This window comes from Nanorana parkeri, unplaced genomic scaffold (assembly GCF_000935625.1).
Source record: "Nanorana parkeri isolate BGI_ZX_2015 unplaced genomic scaffold, ASM93562v1 scaffold144, whole genome shotgun sequence".
NCBI lineage: Eukaryota > Metazoa > Chordata > Amphibia > Anura > Dicroglossidae > Nanorana > Nanorana parkeri.
This window is the reverse complement of record NW_017306412.1, coordinates 1,000,448-1,021,353: the sequence shown is the minus strand read 5'-3', so window position 1 is coordinate 1,021,353 and position 20,906 is coordinate 1,000,448. Positions and strand designations below refer to the sequence as shown.

Below are 20,906 nucleotides of genomic sequence, written 5' to 3'. Positions count from 1 at the left end.
ATAGAGGGCTACAAACATGTCACAGAAGTTAGGCACATACAGAAATGAAAGGAATCACCTCATCTCCTCCTCCTCACGGCGGAAAAATCATGTAGCTGGGAGAGGCGGTGGGCTGTGTGAGCAGGAAGCTGATCGCTGGGTTCTCCCAGCCGAGGCCCAGCGCTGCCCCAACTTGTGCCTGCAGGCTGCCTCATTTTGGCCTCACTGCAGGTGGGCCAGGCAGCGGGCAGGCGGCCGACCATCCAACATCTCTTGCATTATCTTGCCACTCATGCCCCCTCCCCCCCAGGCTTGGACCTTGGTGCAGCCGCACCAACTGCACCGGCGATAGTTCTGCCCCTGTTCCAAGTATACACTAGGAGGCATTTATCAAAACTAGAGCGGACAGAATCTGGAACAGTTGCATATAGTAACCTATTGGCTTCTCTCTTCAGTTTGTTCAGTTAAGCTTTGAAAACGAAAGATGAAAGCTGATTGGTTACCATGGGCAACTGCTCCAGATTTGGCCTGCTCCAGTCTTGGTAAATTCCCATCACTATTTCACTTGAGATACTTTTCTTTTTAATGAGGTAAATGGCTTTCAGTAGCTCCAATAGTTATAACTGAGTTGTTTCTAACTCTATAAAGCTGTTGGAGTACACTACATTTTGTAACAAGGGCAGTGCCATCCTTATAATTGATCAGCCTGGGGCTGTTGCCTCAGACGGCATCACTTTGGGTCATGTGGGGGGGGGGCAACAGGCAGAGTGGCAGTTTGCCTGCTGCCCCCCTTCTGGGCAGAGCATCCCAGGTCACTTAAGAACTCTTAGCAACCTGGGACACTCTGGACGATGTCCCACCCAGCGACTGGCAACCAGTGACATCAGTGAGCTGGGCGGAGTCCAGGAACCCATCACACTCCTGACCACTTAATCCAAAGGTAGCTGGTGGGTGCAGCGGTGGTCAACGGATGGCACCCATCAAATACACAAGCAGGAATAGGACACCCGCACTCCAAATGCAGATCAAATGTGTCTATTTTTTTACGTAGATTCTGCTAGTGAGCTGGGCAGGACCCCGGCCAAAGCTGCAGCCAGAGGCAACATGGATGACCAGTACCCATAACCCCCTCCCCCCCAGTAACGTGCACCATCAACACATCACCCCCCATAATGTGCACCACCGTCCCCCGGTACCCACACACACAGACCCCGAGCTGGCCCCTGGCGGTAAAAAGTTTAAGGTCACCCCTGATCATAGGCATAGCAAGATGGCACTGTTTTGCCCAATGACAGTTTTTCTTTTCCCTTTGGTGAATGTTTTTCAGTGGCTCAGACTCTTAGCAATGTGTTTTTCCAAACTAGTTAACATTTCCTGTAGTAATGAGCTTTCATTTACTTTTACATTTAATAAGGCTAAAAGGTTCTGACCTGTTCACACATCGCTAATTGTACATGAGGCTTGGCTCAGAAAAAGAGCATTGCAGCATGATGTCATGGGTGAATTTTTATAAAGCTGACCTTAACTTGTACTATATAAACCCAAAATAAGTGTTGCTGGAAATACATGTTAAAGGGTCACTGTCACTAGGCCCATTCAGGGCAAAGTGACAGTGAAATGGCCCAGCATGACCAAGTGAGCCTTCTTCCATTGTGGATAGCACCAAAAAACTCAATGTCGCTGGCATTGGAATGTATAATAAAGGGAGCAATTATGTCGCCTCCTCCATTACATGACAATGCTCTGGTCTAACAAATAGTTGCGAGACCCGAGCACTGTCACATGGGGGAGGTTGCATGCTCTCAAAACCCATAGGCACCGGTATATTTAGCTGGCTGAGCTAGAGGCAGGAGTGGCAGGAGAATGCTGGAGAGGTGAGTATTAGTGGGTCGGGGGGGAAGACTTTACATAGATGATGTCAATGGGAGGAATGACAGTGTCACTTTATTGGTAAGTCTGAAAACATAGAAAGGAGCCTGGAGCGCCATTTACTGTCTGGAAACATAAATATAAAAACATAACAAATATTTCATATTTACCTGACTAATACATGAAATACTTACAAATCAGTATGATTATAAGCATGAATATAATAAAGGAAATGTATACAAAGCACTACATTCCCGTGTAAAGGGCAAATAAATAAAAACGAAAAATAATGATATGTTTTTATTAAATTTCCACAAGTTCTTTCTCATGCCTAACCATATTAGTCTAATGAAGATGCCCATAGGATGTACTCTCAATGCACTAACACAATTTTTCTCATCTCTGTGAACATGCATTTGCTTGTGTCACAACTAACAGAACCTGCCTTGTGAACTACAACTTAGGGTTGCCACCTTTTCTTCATGCGAAACTAGAACACAGCTACGCACAGATATTTTTGGGGGAGAATGAGCCGTGGCTTATTCATATATAAATAGCACCACCCATTCATATGTATATATCACAGTTATATCACATATATCATATCTATATATCACAGTTGAGACTATTTTCAGTGGGGGCCAATAGCCCCTATCTTAATTTTGGTTGCCCCTTTCTGCCCGGCATCTGGTGTCCGGGTCTCTGTAGCCATGGAACCCGGACACACTGTCCGAACAGCCCCTGTTCGGGGTTTGAACCTGGCACGGAAGTGCACAGACCTAGCCATTCAGCCACTGGAAGGACTTGGTTTCTGCTGCAGGTTCTGTGTACTGAGCAACTCTCCTTATGGACACTTTGGCTCCACCTGCCAACCAGCTGTAGAAGATCTGCAATTATCTCAGGCTTTAAATACCGGACACTTCCTGTGCTCTGAGCACGTTAATTTGGGTTAGTTCCTGTGTGAGCTGCCTCTGTGTTATATGCTGGATTTACACCGTGACTCTTGCCAGTTTCCTGACCATTCTTCTGCCTGACGATTTTGTTCTTTGCTGCCCGATTGTGTCAAGACCTCAGCCTGCCTCCTGACTACTCTCCTGGATCCCGACTTTGTACCTCGCTGCCAGACCCTGCCTGCCTGACCACGTCTTCGCCTTATCCTCGGCCCAAGATCCACTTTGGACTCAACCTACTACAGGTGCGTTTCACACAGCATTCGAAAGCCGGACTGACCGGGCGGCAACCCTACTACAATGCAACATCTGAGCAATGTAATATCATCATTGCTTGCTGGAAGAAATGCATTATGGGCTTTGTAGTCTTGAGAAATTAAGATAGCGTCACATCAAGCAGCAAGGAAAGAGATGCAAAGGACACTGGGAATCCAGGAAGTTGGTGAAAGTGATGGGCAGACACGGAAGCAGCACTCACTACATAAAAATGATTTTTTTCAAGTAAGCTTTGATTGTGTTATCAAGAACAAGTCTAGTATGTATTCCTATTACAATGCTGATGTTATAAAAGGACAGTATATGTATTTACAACTCCTTTAAACAATAAACATCAAACCGTAAGTGTGCTTCCTCTGAAGACTGCACTCTCTACCTCCTGCGACGTAGCAAGCAGCAGATTTGTGATCCCTATAGAGAGATACCAGGTGCACAGGCCATGAGAAACATTAGCAGAGGTGAGCAGCACATACACATGGGAACAAACTCCTTCTGTTTATATGCACCAAGAACCAAAAGAACAAAGTACACAGTAAATACTTGGCCCCCTGAGCTTGCCACCCAGACAGCTGTCTCCTTAAAAAACTGCTGAGCGTTTAATCCTTCGGAGCCCTAAACCAGACATGTGGAGGCTGGGCAAAATGCTTCAGTACTGTGATGTAATAGATATTCCGAGTGTGTTTTTATGTAACGCTGCTGTAACTTGATCGTTATTTTAAATACATGTAATTTCATCAGCTGTCTTTTTCCAAACATTGATCTTCTGTAATCAGCCGTAATAAGAGGTTCTGTGAGACATTTATGAAAACATGTGTAAAGGAATAAATTGGTGTTGTAGACCAATGAGATAAATAAACACCTTTCTTTCATAGGTAAGGAAGTCTCAGCAAATATTCCTGTAGTACTAATACACCCCTCTCTAAAACAAAGATAATATATTCTAAAGTGCAGAATAACATTTTCCTCATTTTCTAGGTATTATTTGTTGTCTATTCTTCATTATTTAATTACACCCCATGGTCCCCCACTTTGATGTATCTTCTTGAGATCATGGGTAGATCATGCGTAGAGATGATCAAATGGATTCTACAGATTGTCAAAAAGTCCACACAATTATACCAGTAAGGTGATGTGTAGCTCACCCATGAGCCGTGCATCCCAGTGTACAGTCTTGGTGCCAGCACTAAGTAACTCCATTGCACAGGCACAGGATTTATCTCATCCTGGCCAATCAAGATAGCCAATGACTGTGAACTGGTCGAAGATGGAAGCAATGGCAGCAAAGCAGTAAGGGGGAATACAGGCATCACATCTCTGCAGAAGGGCATTTTGCAAGGTAATAGTGATGAGCTGGGACTTGCTCCATCCAAGCCCACTCAAGACTGTGAGCGACACTCCCCTCCTGCTGGATGGGCAATGTGTCTCCTGCAACTTATTGGCCTGGGAGGAGGGGGGGTGCCAGTCACAGTTTTGAGTGAGTTTAGGTCAACTCAGGTTAAATGGGTTCACACCAAGTGCCAACTCATTACTGCAAGGTAAGAGTGGCATAATGTGTATATATGTAGAGCAAACTTGCACATTATGGCAAGAGTTCCCGGGAGCCCTGAAATTTGTGAGCGGTTAAGGCATCTGGATTCCATTCGAGAAAATGCCATGCTATGCTCCCACATCTTGCTACGTAGAAACAAGAAAAGAGAGGAAATCTCTCTAGTGAGAAAACACAGATAGCAATAAAAGTCTTGAAGGGGCTTTAACCCTCACCAAATAAATAATGGTTTTAGATGTACTTTAAATGGTCTCTGTATTCTCACATGTCTAGGGCAGTGGCATGTTTTCTTCTATCCTCTCAATGTAGCCATCTGTGCAGGTAATGCATTGTGGTGAGCTTTAGCAGGGTGTGAACCTTTTCATAATACCACATTGGGAGGCATCTGGCCACTAAAGTGGAAGTAAAAAAAAAAACACTGGGAGGTAGGGATTTGTGGGAGAAGAGAAGAGCACATCTTTAGTGTACTGTAGTAGAAACATTTAGCCTATTCATGGCCTCTCTAAGAAGGCCATGAATGGGCCAGGTCCTGGAGAGGATGTAACTTCTGTGCTCGGGGTTACATAATCAGTAGCCACCTAATGGGCAAAGAGGAACCACACGGAACCCGGAAGTGGTGGCAAGTGGAGATAGCGGGGGATTGAATGGGTAGACCAAAGATTAATCTAACAGCGCTGGAGAAGGGCACACTTGTAAAGTAAGTGTGTTATGATATGCAATATGTTGTGCATACTTGCACATTAAGGAACCCCCCCCCCCCACCCCTCCCACTATTTTTTTTCTCCTCCCACATGAAAACACCCCCCCCCCCACACTCTTCACATATAGATTCAATAACACTTTAGGTGATTGGGCCAATAAGAGCCTGCCTAATATACACTGAGTGGCCAGATTATTATGACCACCCCATCAGTACTTCGTTGGGCCACCTTTTGCCTTCAATACTGCGGCGATTCTTCTTGGCATTGACTCCGTGAGATGTTGAAAGGTGATGCGAGGAATCTGACACCATGCCTGATGAATAACAGTGTCCAGTTCTGTGAGATTTGATGGTTGTGGAACCAGCTGCCTGATGGCTATTTCAACTTCGTCCCACAAATGCTCAATTGGATTGAGATCTGGTGATTGTGGGGGCCACCTAAGCAAGGTGAAGTCTCCCTCATATTCTTGAAACCACTCCTGCACAATACGAGCACCGTGGCATGGCGCATTGTCTTGTTGGAAGAAGCAATCTCCATTGGGATACGCCATCAACATGATCATGAACTTGATCACCAATGATACTTTGGTATGTTGTGCTATTCAGACGTTGTTCCACACAAATTAAAGGGCCCAAATCATGCCAGGAAAACATGCCCCAAACCATAACACTGCCCCCACCAGCTTGAAGGGTTGTACTCATGCATGTGGGGTGCATGCTTTCATGCTGTTCCCACCAAATTCTCACTCTGCAATCTGCATGATGCAACTGGAAACGTGATTCATCGGACCACATGACTTTTTTCCAATGCTCGACTGTCCAATCCTTGTGTTCCTGTGGGGAATTGGAGACGTTTTATCTTGTTAACTGCAGACAGCAAAGGTGTTTGAACAGGCCTTCGGCTTCCATATCCCATACGATGCAGTGTACGGCAAACAGTGCGTTCAGAGATCATTTGAGAAGATCCCTGATAAAGATCTGCAGTAAATTGATGCACTGTTGCCCTTTTGTCTTGTACCAGTCTTGCCACTCTCCATTCTGCCCTAACATTGACTAGTCGCTGACGGTCACAATTCGCACGTTCAGACCCAGATTTTCGGCTGACAGTCCAGTCTTTAAACACTTTAACAACAGCTGCACTTGAACATTTAAAAAATTCTGCTGGATTCAGTAGATAGCTAACACACCACACAGATAGATCTGCTGGTTACTGCACAGAATTAGTGCTTGTATAGAAAAAGCTCTCCCAGCCATTCAAACTTAACAGTGTGAGGAAATTCTATGTGGGCAGTTAGTAAGACATACAGTATGATGTCTCTTAGATCAGCTTCATTTACATTCAATAGGTATCCGAGGCCAGAAGTGAGAAGATACAGTTTGACTGCAGAATGTGGTCCTGGTTCTTTTTAAATAAGATAAGGGTTGGATTTTGTGTTTTTGGATAATTGGTAAACGAAAACAAATTTTACTGTTAGTAATGAAGATGCTCCTTTCTTACAGTAATAACATGGACTGGGAGACAACCTGTCTAGAGCTCCAAGACGGTTTTGTTGAGCTGACTGGAATGTTCAAGGAGAAAACTGATCAGTATGTTTTTGGATAAATTATAAATCATTGGGGGTGGGGAGGCCCTGTTTCTGGGGGACATGTTTATGTCAAATCTTCTTGTTTTATATTCTTTGATGTTCTGGATCTGATTCAAACATGACTGTTAATTCCATTAAGCAGTAACAATATGACCTTGAAGAAAAGTTTGCACTTTTTAGTTAATTAAATATATAATTTTTAGGGATTGCACCGATACCGAGTATTTGGACAAGTACTCGCCCAAATGCTCCCCCAATGCCTATCCTGATACAGGAACTTCTGGTATCAGGACGCCGGGCAGCGAGTCATTACACACTGCCCAGGTTCCTGATTGGACGGGAAGCCAACTCCATGCTCCCTCATCACCAGGGAGCATAGAGCTGGCTTCCCAGCCAATCAGGAAGCCAGGCGGTGTGTAATGACTCAGGAAGCCGGTAGGAGAGTCATTACATGCCACCTGAGTTCCTAAATGGAACTTCCAGTATTGGTATTCGGTATCAGTGAGTATCGGGGAAAAAAATATCGGTACTCAATACCGAAAAACCGCTATCGGTGCGTCACTAATTGTTATTTGTTTTGGGTTTCATTAAAAAATGTTATTCCATTGTTACATCTTCCACAAATCTGTTCTTGCCTTTAATTCACAAGTAAACTATGTGCTCCCTGTCTCCATCTCTCTCTCTCTCTCTGTCTATACAGTACTGTAGTGTGAAAAAAATGTTGTACATTAAGAATGCTCCTTTAAAAATATATAATTTGTATTGTTTATTTTTATCAAGTTACAAAATGCAAAGCAAGTGAACAGAAGAAAAAATCTAAATCAAATCAATGTTTGGAGTGACTACCCTTTGGCTTCAAAGCACCATCAATTCCTACACTTAGGGCCGGTTCACACCACAAAGTCTGCGTTCCAGAGTGTTCAGCCTCTGGAACGCACGCTGGCCAACACCCTGCATTCAGGGGCAGGAGGGGGCGTGGTGGTGCATTAAAGTCAATAGTACCGTAGCCACGCCCCCCATCCGCAACGCAGGCACATTAGTGCTTGCGTTCCAGTCCAGTGTGATATGCAAAAATGCTGCAAACACTATTTTGCAGACCGCACTGGACCGGAACTCAGGCACTAAAGTGCCTGCGTTCTGAGTGTGGGCGATCGCACTGCGGGCGCGGCTGCGGTGCCATTAATTCAATGCACCGCCATGCCCCCTCCCGCCCCTGAATGCAGGGAGCCGGCCAGCTTGCGTTCCAGTGCTTTCCAGAGGCCGAATGCTCTGGAACGCAGACTTTGTGGTGTGAGCCAGCCCAAAGTCAGGGAATATGTAGGATTAGAGTCAGGTGTATGTTTAACTAATTACACCAAGCAGGTGCTAATGATCATCAATTTTATAGGTAGGTTGAAACACAGTCATGAACTAGAACAGAAACGGCTGTGTAGGAGGCTTAAACACTGGGAGAGGAAGAGCCAAACTCTGCTACTAAGGTGAGGTTGTGGAAGACAGTTCCATGTCACAGGTCATACACCATGGCAAGACTAAGCAGAGCAACAAGACACAAGGTAGTTACACTGAATCATCAAGGTCTCTCCCAGACAATGATTTCACAGCAGACTGGGGTTTCAAGATGTGCTGTTCAAGCTCTTTTGAAGAAGTACAAAGAAACGGGCAACATTGAGGACCGTAGACACAGTGGTTGGCCAAGGAAACTTAATTCAGCAGATGAAAGACACATCATGCTTACTTCCCTTCGACATCGTAAGATGTCCAGCGGTGCCATCAGCACAAAAACTGGGTCACACCAAAGGGCGGTCACACCGAATACTGATTTTGATTTCTCTGTTCATGTACTTTCCATTTTGTTAATTGATAAAAATAAACTATTACCACATTTATTTATGAAAGCATTCTTACTTTACAGCATTTTTTCAGACCTGCCTAAAACTTTTGAACAGTACTGCATAGATATAATTGTGCAATTTGATGTGATATTTTAAATAAAAGTTTGGTTATTTTACTATATTGGCTTTGGAGGTTTTCAATTCAGATTTTAAATCCATGAAACTAATTAAAATGTCTAATATATTACATACTATTATTTTAAAAAGGTGGAAAAGTAATTTATGGTTTCAGCCTGACAAATTTTGCTGTGGGATGTGCGTTGTGGTACCACTCATTTTAATAGTACCTTAAATGTGCCTCCCGCCCACAGTGTGATCGCCCGCACTGGAACACTTGGTACTGCAATGCCGTGCGTTTCAGTGCGATTGCAAAAACTTTGCATGCAGTTTTATTCTGAAGTAAACTTTGTTTGTAAAACTGCGTTTGTGTACTTTATTTCAAATAAAAGACGTTATGTTTTTATCTGATAAATGGAAAAAATAATCGGCCAACTAATCGATTATGAAAATAATTGTTAGTTGCAGCCCTAATGTCAACAATATAACATTGTCATTTGCCAAGAATGTAATTGTTTTTTTGTTGTTGGTGGAATTGGTTAAATGAAAAAAAAAAAAACCTCATGTGGCTCAGTCAATGTACCCCATCTACCAAAGCACAAGTCACATGAGCGCAAGGAAAACAAAGTTAAGCTGCGAATTCTGCAGAATCAAATAATATTATAAGTACTACCTATGAATATGTATAAAAGGTTTCAGCATGTATGATGCTTTTGTGCTTTTTCCGATTTTAAGGTACAAAGGTGAGCGCATACCTTAAGGTTTATCTTTTGTCATTTTTTTTTTCCTATCTGCTCCTCCTGCCCCTTTCAAAGCGTATTTAAAACCAAAAATATAATACAGCAGCTCACCAGTCCTTAGATATGGTGGCTGCAATAATTTAATTTTTCAGTCTAAGAACATTTTTAGCAAGTACAGAAGATATCTGTAACTCATGCCAGATATTCTGTGTGCTTGTCACGAAAAGCCTTGTCTTTCTCGTGTAAAATACTAGTCCCATCAATAGAGATGAACAAAGTCAGACATGTTTAAAGTCCAGCCCGGGTAAGAATCATGGCTGCCCCCATAGATACATTGGAGAAATTAGTGGACAAAATAGGACAGGAAATGGGTTACTGGCAGGACCACGCGATGAAAATAAAGGGGAGAAGCCTGAAAAAAGTAAACTCATCTAAAGATCTTGTCTAGGGACATCCTCTTTATTTCTCCTCTTACCTCAGGGGCTACACTGCTCTTCCTGCAGGGAAAAGGGATAGAAGAGGACATCATGCAGGACTCCTCTTGAGGCAATTTGGACAGCGCTATCCTCTCAGTCACAATGTCTGGGGAGGAGATGAGCAGTAGTGATGGGCTCGATGTTCAAGCCGAACTTGAGTTCGACTAGAACATCAGCAGTTCAAGTGTTTGGCGAACACAAACAGTCAGGGCGTTCGGCGGGCGAGCTCCCCGCGCAAGGAGTGCCTTGTGAGCTCTGATTAGCTAAAGCCTTGCACCTGGCTCACCTGTTATGACTCTAAGCAGTTGCGCGGAGCTAGCTGCCAGTGCTAGCTCCGCCCAGTTGTTTAGGTTGCCAGCCTCTGTCAAAATGTTTGTCGCAGCGACAGGATGACGGTCGTGGTTTAAAAAAAAAAAAATTATAATTATACAGGATTTATATAGTGCCAACAGTTTGCGCAGCGCCATTTTATTATATTCATCGGCGTGGGGACAGGGTGCATTCCCTCCCCCCTTTCCTGCCAGGCCTGTGCTTGGATCAAGAGTCTGGTATGGAGTTTTAGGGAGGACCCCATGTTCCCCCCCATCCCCGCATTTATGGGGGTGGGGTTCCTCCTTAAAATTCCTACCAGACCTTAAGGGCCTGGTATGACTTTTGGGGGGAACCCCACACACTTTATTTGTATTTTTTTTTTTAAATGGGGTCCCTCCTAACATTCCTACCAGACCTAAAGGACTGGTATTGTTTGGAAGGGGAAACGCACGCTTTAAAAAAAAAAAAAAAAGCATTTTTTTTTCTTTAGAAATGTCAGTTTTGCTGCAGCAGGTTCTATACATCATGCAGATGCGCCACTTTACAGGCAGTTTAAGGGGATCCCTCAAGCACGATATTTAAAGGAATTTTTCATTTTTGTTACCCTTTAATTGATGTTAAAAATCACTGCTCTTTTGAAAGTTTTTTTTTTCATTGATTCCTGTCCCCCAGGGCAGTACCCGGATCCCCCTTTTTATGGCCAATAAATTGCATACAAAGCTTCAAAACGGGGACATTAGATTTACAAAGTTCTACCCGCATAGACTTGCATTGAGTTCAAACTTTTCCCATGTCCGAATTCGAAACCAACACGGGGGTGTTTGGCCCATCACTAATGAGCAGGAGCAGTCCTGCCTGCCATTGACGAGGAAGGTTTCAGCAAAGACAACACCGAGAACCATCCTCCTCTACCTGTGCAGCACTGAATAGGGCGACAAAGCTGCGGTGATTTTGCTGCCGGAAAGCCAGAGTTGTCACTCAGTTGAAGGAAGTCCCAGGCACTGGCAGGGTCACCAGGTATTTTTAAAGAGGTTAAAAAAAAAAAGAGCTAATTCTACTAAAATGTTTGATAATTGTTTTATCTGGTTATTTGTAAAATTTGACTTTCTTAAAGTATGGCGTTTGCCATGGCTTCCTGATCTCAGAAGAAATATAGTAGTTGAAATGTTCAGGCATTTTATATTAATTATATAAAACAAATAAAATTACAGCTTACATACAAAACAATCCGTCTATTGTTGAAAAGTAAGGACCTCTCCAGGAAGCAAATCAAGGATTGTCTGAGATGTGATCAACAGTTTATTATAAGGACAAGAAGTGTCAGAAATAACTCCAGTAGGTGGATGATTATTCTGTGTTAGAATACTACAGGTATGGCAAGGGTGGGATTATGGTGATTCACAAGCTTGTGACAACTGATTACCTAAATGTATTGTTCTGCATTTCAGAAAGTGGCCACAAGGTGGCAAACAATGCAGCCTTCTGGTTGTTGATGTGCTGAGCTAAAAAGAGTATTTCCATTTTTACCGTCAGATTTGGGAAAACCCCATTATATGTTTGTGTTATCATTCACAAAGTGTACCTAAAAATACGTTTTTAAAACAACATTTCTTTTCTAGGTATCTTTCTGGGGCAGGATTATACAATAGGCAGCTTCTAGTGCCAAGAATGGACGGTAATGTGGTCAACATTAACAAAAGTGAGGCTTTTTTGTAGAATTCCAGCTTGAAAAAAAAATTATTTTGTGCCAAGCAGGGCCAATGTAAATATACTGTATATTATTATAGCTGGAATTTTTATTTAAAGGAGATCATCCTCATAGTTAGAGCCGACCTGTGACAAAGAAGTTGTCACAGGTCGGCTCTATTGATCTGGAAGATCAGTGAGCAGACTGTCACTCACGGCTCCCTGCAGGGATTTTCCCCCCCTCCAGCGGTGCCTGGCGAAACGGACGGGGAGGGGGCGTGTACAGCTGGCTCTGCCTCTAGATAGGCAGAGACAGCTGTCACTCCCGCAGCTGGGTGGATCCAGACAGTATTGTTGGGATCCGTCCCGGCTGCCGCGTCTCAGTACACTGAGCTTTGGGTGACGGGAGGACACTAGTTTGTGTCCTCCAGTGACCCTTAGGAGAACTATGTGGAAAAGCCCTGACCCCATAGTTCTCCTTTAAAGGGAATCTGTCAGAATACATATAAGGGAACAATGGCTGCTGGCTTGTTTTCATGATTGCCCCAGGGCTACTAGGTAAATCCCTGACCTGGAAAAAGCGTGTGCATTTCAGGTGGCCTGTTCTGTCCTTTAGGCAAGAAAACAATGTCCCTTCCCCTGCAACTAAGAAAAGTTCACTCATTACACTTGACGGTGTATTCTGTAAAGCAGTTAAAAGGTCAATGGCACAGAGCAAAGTGCAGCTACCTAAGGCAACAAGATCTCTTCTTTATGCAGTCGGATCAGTAAAAGATAGGGATGCACAGATACTTTTCGAGTACTGGTGCCGATACTTGGCATTTTTATGAGAACTAACAGGGTTGCAGCGGTTGCAGCTGGGACCTGGCTCTGGCGCTCCACCACTGTCCTGAAATCATTAGTCAATATTGTTTTAGAAAAACTGTCACATGACAATAAACAAAAATGTATCAGTACTCGTACTTGTAAGTACTCGGCAAGTACCAGTACTCGTACTCGCAAAACTGGTATCTGTGCATCACTTTATTTATATTTATAAAAACAAAATCGTACATTAAAACAGAGATGTACAAATCCCAGGAGCTCCGTATGCTCCTTACAAATGACAGCTGCCTCCTAATTTTTTTATTTTTCTCTAGTGTAGTCTTGGAGCTCAAAAGTATCGGTACTTGTACCGAGTACTGTACATGGTATCTGTGCAACCCTAGTTGATTTTTTTTGCCCTATTGTATAAACCTATTTGCCCTTCAGAAAGAGGCAAAAACAATAGTTTGATCTCACTGGCTTGGGAAAAAAAAAGGTGGTGTGTGATTAGGACTCATTCCTCTCACTCGAGTGGTGAGTACCTGTCACTGGTCAGTAAAGAATATGAGGCAGAACAGAAACAGGTGCATGTTCATGCACTCATGGTATAGCTCCTATTTCCACAAGTCTGAACAAACAATGATGGCAGCACAACTATATGTATTTGGAGTATTTTAAAAGCCGCACACTAATTATTTCTTCTATGACAGAAATGGAAACACAGACTGGCAGTAGTACTTTAAAATAAACAACAGAAACAAGTACTGAGATAACACATAGGCTGCCATTGCCTTCGTTTTGGAACACACATCTAGGCGTTACGTTCAGCCAAAGACGTCAATCCTTAAAGTCACTCACCAGGAACCAGTACAAAGATCAAGAGTGCTGTCCTTCTTCTGACTTCGCTAGCTGCATGTTTATTCCAGGTCAGTGCATTGAGGTCAGAGACAGTGAGGGGCTCCATCTTTTTCAGACTGAAGAAGCAATGGCCTCTGACCTATTTCTCTCAGTACAGATGTAATTGGGGCACATTGACCTGGAAGCCTACATGCTAATATAGGATTATTGGTACATATCACTGGTGGGAAACAAATTAGCAGCTTCTGTATGGAATAGATGTTATAAGAAGACTTCATACATTACAAGTGACGTCCAGGATTTCATGATTGTTCTGGAAACAATCACTGTCAGTTCTCAGATGAGTTACATTTTATGAGTCAATGACAAATAAGTATACAGTGATTTGTTTTTTTCAGGAAAGGCCCAAGGAAGGCATACATGGAACAATTTTCACTTAATTATTCACTTAAAGTAGTATTGACCTCTCAAACTGTTTTTCAATAATGAATCCAGATCAAACAAATGTACATTGCCCAGCAAAGCATTGCTTTTTTGGCCGAACACTTACAATCATGTTTTTGAACAGCTGCTTCCAAGTCTCTCAGCTCAGCTTCCCTGAACGTCCTGTCCAGTACAAGATCACAAAGGACAGTGCAGGCTCCAGCAACTGTTCATCTACTAGCTTGGAGAAGGGTGAAGGGAAGAAGAGGGAGCCAGGAGGGAGGGCAGTAGCTTGATTTCCTGTGTGTTTGTGGAGACACACACAGCTTACTAACACATACAAGGGTGACTCCATAGCACTTTATTTGAGAAAGGAGTCACTCTAAAACAGGAAGTCAGGACCAGTGCTCGGGGGACCATCTGATTCTACAGGAAACTAAAACTTTTAAACATCAAGAAGCAGCATCAATTGTAAGTGATTTCATCAGAATTTGAAATATCGCTTAAAATCCTTTTGACTTTAATATCACTTTAATAAAAAAAAGTTCTGCCTCTCCAGCCAATGACAAGAGTGTTGTGTTCAAGCAGCCATTCATCCTTGACGTTTTTTACTTTCTCTTTGCCATAATAGTTGAAAAAAATAAACTTTGGTCAATACATGCAATGTGATCTACGAGCTATGGTTCCAACCTTTCAGATATACAAAGTAGAGCCCAAACCTGGTCCAGTGGAGGTGGTCACTGACTGGTATACAGTGTCATAACATATATACCTGTGTGCTGGAATGGGCCACAGACCTGACACTTTCAAACATCTACAGTCATGGAACTTGTATTATTAAAATAATGTGGATGCAGTGAAAGTAGAAACCCTGACCTTTATAATCAGTCATAATGCAGATGTAATTTTCCCTCTGCAAATTAAAATATATACACTCACCGGTCACTTTATTAGGTATACCTCTTCAACTGCTTATTAATGCAAATATCTAATCAGTCAATTACATAGCAGCAACTCAATGCATTTAGGCATGTAGACAAGAGTCAAGAAGGTGATTTAAGTGACTTTGAACATGGCATGGTTGTTGGTGCCAGGCGGGCTGTTTTGATTATTGCAGCAACTGCTGATCTACTAGGATTTTCATACACAATCATCTCTAGGGTTAGAGTATGGTATGAAAGAGATAATATCCAGTGGGTGGCAGTTGTGTGGACGAAAATGCCTTGTTGGTGCCAGAGGTCAGAGGAGGATGGCCAAACTGGTTCAAGCTGATAGAAAGGCAGGAGCCAGTAACTCAAATAACCACTCGTTACATCCAAGGTATGCAGAAGAGCATCTCTAAAAGCCCAGACTGCTGAGCTATGTGTAGCAGCCCTGGGGATAGCAGTGCCATGCACATGTGGGGAAGTGCCATCCAATGGAATAGAACACTTGCTTCCTTCATTCCATTTCATGTCCCTAGATGATATTCTGCCTCCCTGATGTCATGCCCCTCACTCACTTTCCTGCCTGCCACCACCAATGACCACCACATTGTCCTGTGGTTTTGGAACCTGCTCGCCCCTACTAGAAATGCAAGAAGTACCTCTGCCTCTCCCTTTAGGCCTCCCAGAAATGATGAATACATGGGATTCTAGACAGGCAGTGGCAGCTGTCAATCAGCTAGCGGGGTGGATCTCGACAGTATTGCGGCTCTGCATTCTCAGCATATATCAGGCAATAGCCCGCTATATACTAAGTTTTGGGTCTCCGGAGGATGTTAGTATACAGTATGTCCTCCTGTGACCCTGAAGAGAACTATGGCAAAAAAGGGTTAGGCCATAGTTTTCCTTTAATGACATGTCAGTTGTGACATTTCAACAAAGTTAAAGCGCTGCGCAAACTGTTGGCGCTATATAAATCCTGTATAATAATAATCTCTAAACACACAACACATTGAACCTTGAAGCAGATGGGCTACAGCAGCAAAAGACCACATTGGGTGCCACTTCTGTCAGCTAAGAACAGGAAACGGAGGCTACAGTTCGCAAGTGCTTACCATAATTGGACAATAGAAAATTGAAAAAACGTTGTCTGGTCTGATGAGTCTCAATTTCTTTGCGCATTCAGATGGTAGGGTCAGAATTTGGCAAAAACAACATGAAAGGATGGATCCATCCAGGCTTCTATAAACAATTCAGGCTGTGGTGGTGTAATGGTGTGGGGGATATTTTCTCTGCACGTTTTGGGCCCCTTAGTACCAATTGAGCATTATATAAATGCCACAGGCTACCCAAGTATTGGTGCTTATCACGTCCATCCCTTTATGACAGCACTGTGTCGATTCTTTTTCATTAAGAATTAAGGCAGTTCTGAAGAGAAAAGGGGGTCTAACCCAGTACAAGCAAGGTGTACCTAATAAAGTGGCCAGTGAGTATGTAAAGCCAAAACATTTTAGCTTTGGGTATAGTAGGAAATAGGTCAACCCCAGTAAGCTTTTTTGGCTGCCTGTTCCCCATTGTGGAGATTTCCCTTTACTTTCTGTCAGTAGGTGTTCAAGTAGTAGTACAGGTAGGTGTACAGGTAGTAGTACAGGTAGTAGTACAAGTAGGTGTACAAGTAGGTGCTTGTGTGTGCATGCAGCCGAACGACAAGATTCAACACACAAAATACATAGAAAAAAGTAATAACAGTATTTTGGTTTTATTTAGGATAGAAATGTAAGAATATAGTCTAAAATCTGCCAGAGGAGTATAATACGGAACATACTGAGAAAAGATGCTAAATACACTGTATTTGACCTTTAGAAAAAAATATTAGTAACTTTTTTATATAATTAAGCAAAACTGAGGACAAAACCAAACCTAGGCCTGGGTGAGGCGAAGCCAGAGAAACCTCAATTTGAATGCCCTGAAAATGAGCACTGGTCTTTAATAAAAATCTGTCAGTAGAGAGTGAGCCGTACGCTTCATGGTTTTCAAGACACAACTGCCGGGCAACCCAACTATACAGCCTGTAAAAATCTTATCTTCATTGCTCTGCTAGCCCTGGGCTATGATGGTCACTGGGCACTTCCTGTGACCTGCTGACCTCACACATTATCTCACCTTGCAAATTGTAGGTCATCCTTCAGGCTACAAATTAAATAAAACTAACACACAGCTTCCTCTGGAGTTTAAAATTAAAAAGAAAAAAAAAAACAAACACATACTATGTGACCAACAGGATTCTCCCCAGCGCTGTAGATTGTGCCTGCAACACATTATGGAGTGACTGTAACACAGTCCCAACAGACTGTAGCTCTATTACCCGTCAATAAAACAGACAGGGTTGGTTCCCTTTTGACCTCATGAGAAAAATAATAATTTTAATGTAATTTTGAGGCATAGTTGTGTGCGCAGAGATTATCTGTATTTTAGTCACACGCTGGCGTAAAATGGAGTTTTCAGATCAGGTATTAAAAGGCAGCGGACCTGAGCTGGACCACAATGCATTGCAGGCTTCACAATCAGCTCAGAGCTTACAATATAATAACATCACATCAACAGAGACGGACTAGTGCCTACAATGCTGTCTATCCCATAATGCTCCAAGTGTCCTCAGTTTATAAGGGATGCCCCTTCTACACTGCTGTCCTCATTAGGCTCTTGTGAAAGAATGTATTAGGTTGGTGAGAGGGATACAGTCCAGAGGTATTTTAAAGACTTGCGGAGTGATGCACACAATCAGAATGGATTGATGAATACTGTACATTCAATATCTAACATCTGTTTTCATCTCCTTTCCCTATTGTTCTCTTTTTTTGGAGGGGAACATGGTGTGAGACCGTTTAGCAGTGTCAGAGAATGCTGACTCTCTCCCCCAGGGCTCTCATCTCAGCATCGTCGGGTTCAATGGATGGTTGGGAAAGGAGGTGGGGAGGGTACTGGATACAGTGATCATCAGCGTATGCCTCCCAGCGTAGATCATCACTTTCATGGGTGATGTAACGTTCCCCTATCTTGTACTCCAGTTCACGCAGATCCAGCCAGGTCAGATAATCCTAAAGTCAAAAAAGATTGGATTAACAAAGCTGCATTCAAAAAGTGGTATTATACCAAAACAAGTATTATAAAACAGGGGCCTCCTGCACAAAACATCCCTGTTGGTTTGTCTGTATATGAGATAGCGGTCACCCACAATATACGGCTACAGCCATTCACCCTGATCAGTCCTGTTAGCATGTTTAAATTGGTTCCTCTCGTGGATAAGCCAGAGCTGTGAAGCTTTAGGAGTGACGCACCCTCTCGCCTTCACAATTTACAGGACCAATTCACCTTTAGTGAAGTTGTCATTTAACCACTTGCTGACCGGGGTGTTAAACCCCCTTCCTGGCCAGGCCATTTTTCAGTGTTCAGCGCTGCAGTAATTTGACTGACATTTATTCTGTCATGCAACGCTGTACTGAAATTAATTTATACCATTTATATGGGGACAGATAGAGCTTTCTTTTGGTGGTATATAATCACCACTGGGAGGCTTTATTTTTTACTATATAATGAAAAAAGTACTGAAAAAAAAACATGTTTTCCCTACGTTATAATTATAAAACATTTATTACCCACATTTTTGGCACAATATAAAGGTCGGGGTCACGTCGGGTAAATGGACACCAAGCATGTCAAGTTTTAAAATTGCGGGTGTCCGCGAAATCGTAAACAAACTACCATACCCAAGATTGGCCATAGGCGATGCTTTAAAAGCTTTTACCGCTCATCAGATTAGTATTATCAGTGATTGATGGCCCTAAAATTACTGCTCGCACTCAGACGTTCGTGGCAATATGTAACATGTGTGGCGCAGTGAGTGCAATTGTCGTTATCGCACGTAGGCGCACTCGACACGTTTGCATGTGTGTTTGGGGGACCTTAAAAAAAATATGTGACTTTTACATTTTTATAACTAATTTTTTAAAACCTTTTTTTCACTTAACTTTATTGCTATCACATAGGGCACCAACAAGCCCCCTATGTGATAGCCAATTTGCAGTGACAGGTCCCCTTTATGGAGACATCAGGGGTCTTTAAGACCCCTAATGTCAACTAGAGACCCCCAGAGAAGCTGATGAAACAGAGACCTGCTTCACCAGCTTCTCTCCAGCTTCTGTACTGGAGAGTGACAGAGGAATGCGGAAGTGATGTAATATACATCACTTCCTGCATTCCGACGAGGAGGAGATCAAACGGAGATCGTGTACTGATCTCCGGCCACAGAGCTGCTGTGCTGGTCCCGGGCTCACACCGGGCACAGCGGAACTCGAGATCGCCAGCAGCAGCTGCGACGGAGGGGGGTGGCGCACACCTGCACGCATATTACAAGCCACCAGACGTCTCTACACACGCCCGAACAGTTGTATGTAAAGAGCCAGCCATCGCTGGCTGTTCACATTTCAAGCTGATTTTCCGCTCGTGTCTGCCGCCTAGCGGCAGACACATTTAAAAACGCCCACCTGCATCCAAGGAGCCGCTGTCCGGCCGCTTAATTACAACGGCCGGACAGCAGGTGGTTAAGTAACCCACCGAGCCCACCTGGTCCAATACTAACCATCCTCTTCATTACAGTAATCCTTACTTGTCTAGCTGTGCTCGCTGCTGCACAACCTTTGAAAAGAAAAGGTCCTGCCCCGCTTACCTGCCAACGAGCTGAAGTTCTATATGTTATATATAGTGTGTGTTAGTGTGTGTTACTGTGTGTTAGTGTGTGTGTATCACGGCTGGAGGGCTTTATGAGTACGTCTCCCTGGCCCATCACGCTTGGGTCAGGGAGATATAGGTTGACAGTTTTTGATCATACAAAGTAAGGCACCAAATAAACAAGATGTAAATGTATGTATATGCAACATAGAGAATGAACAACACTGAGAATGCTTGCTTATGGGATCTCTCATATCTATGACCGGATAATTTTACACTACATGTCACAGAAAACGACACAAGTCTAGTTATGTTCAATAATTTCCTAAAAGTATGGCTTCAAGGAAAAAAAAACTCTAAAGATCAGCAGAAACGTATTTGTGCTTTCCTAAAAACCAGAAAAGAATACTGTAAATGTTTAACGGGTTTGCTGTGCTCACCTGTAACCAGGTATGGTTGAGGGTTTTGTCCACACTGTAGCGTTTCCTCATCTTTACTTGCAGCAGGTTATTAATGAGGTCAATGGCTAGAAAAGGAGCACAGTCAGTGGTTATCTGGAGTGATTACAGCGAGACAAAGATCCATGTAAAAGTACAACGGTCTACAATTCCCAACCTGCTCCCATATACATAAACTACATCAAGACAGATAGAAAACCTTTTACTATTCATTTATCTAAGCCAGGAGTGCCCATTAGGTAGATCGCGATCTACCAGTCGATCGCAAAGCCAACAGTGGTAGATTGCGATTGGCTCACTGACCCGAGTTACCTCCCGCGGTGCTAGTGTGGTTGAATGTGTCGGACGCCGCAGACGGGAAGGGGCGGGACACCTCTCCACGTGTGCAGCATCGGCCACACAAGCACCGCAGGAGGACAGGACGGCGCACATGAGGAGACCTGGGAAGCTGCTGCAGTGCAGGTAAGGAAAGACAGCCATGAGGGAGAGAAATTCAGAGAGAGAAGAGAGACGGCAGACAGAGAGGGGAGACGAGAGAGAGAGGGAAGACGGCAGAGAGAGAGAGAGAGGGGAGACGGCAGAGAGAGAGAGAGAGAGGGGAGACGGCAGAGAGAGAGAGAGAGGGGAGACGGCAGAGAGAGAG

The 20,906-nt window shown here is 43.4% G+C and overlaps 1 protein-coding gene across 2 annotated transcripts in view; it reads right to left on the bottom strand.

Moving 5' to 3' along the window:
• Positions 1-17,736: 17,736 nt before the first annotated feature.
• PRKD1 (protein kinase D1) overlaps positions 17,737-20,906 on the bottom strand; it is a 137,603-nt gene continuing 134,433 nt past the window's right edge. For both annotated transcript variants that reach the window (XM_018554172.1, XM_018554171.1), the window contains 2 exons: positions 20,246-20,331; positions 17,737-18,175 (listed from right to left, as the gene is read on the bottom strand). In XM_018554172.1, the coding sequence (XP_018409674.1) occupies positions 17,972-18,175; positions 20,246-20,331 (290 nt within the window). In that variant the 3' untranslated portion in view covers positions 17,737-17,971. The remainder of the gene's footprint in view (positions 18,176-20,245; positions 20,332-20,906) is intronic.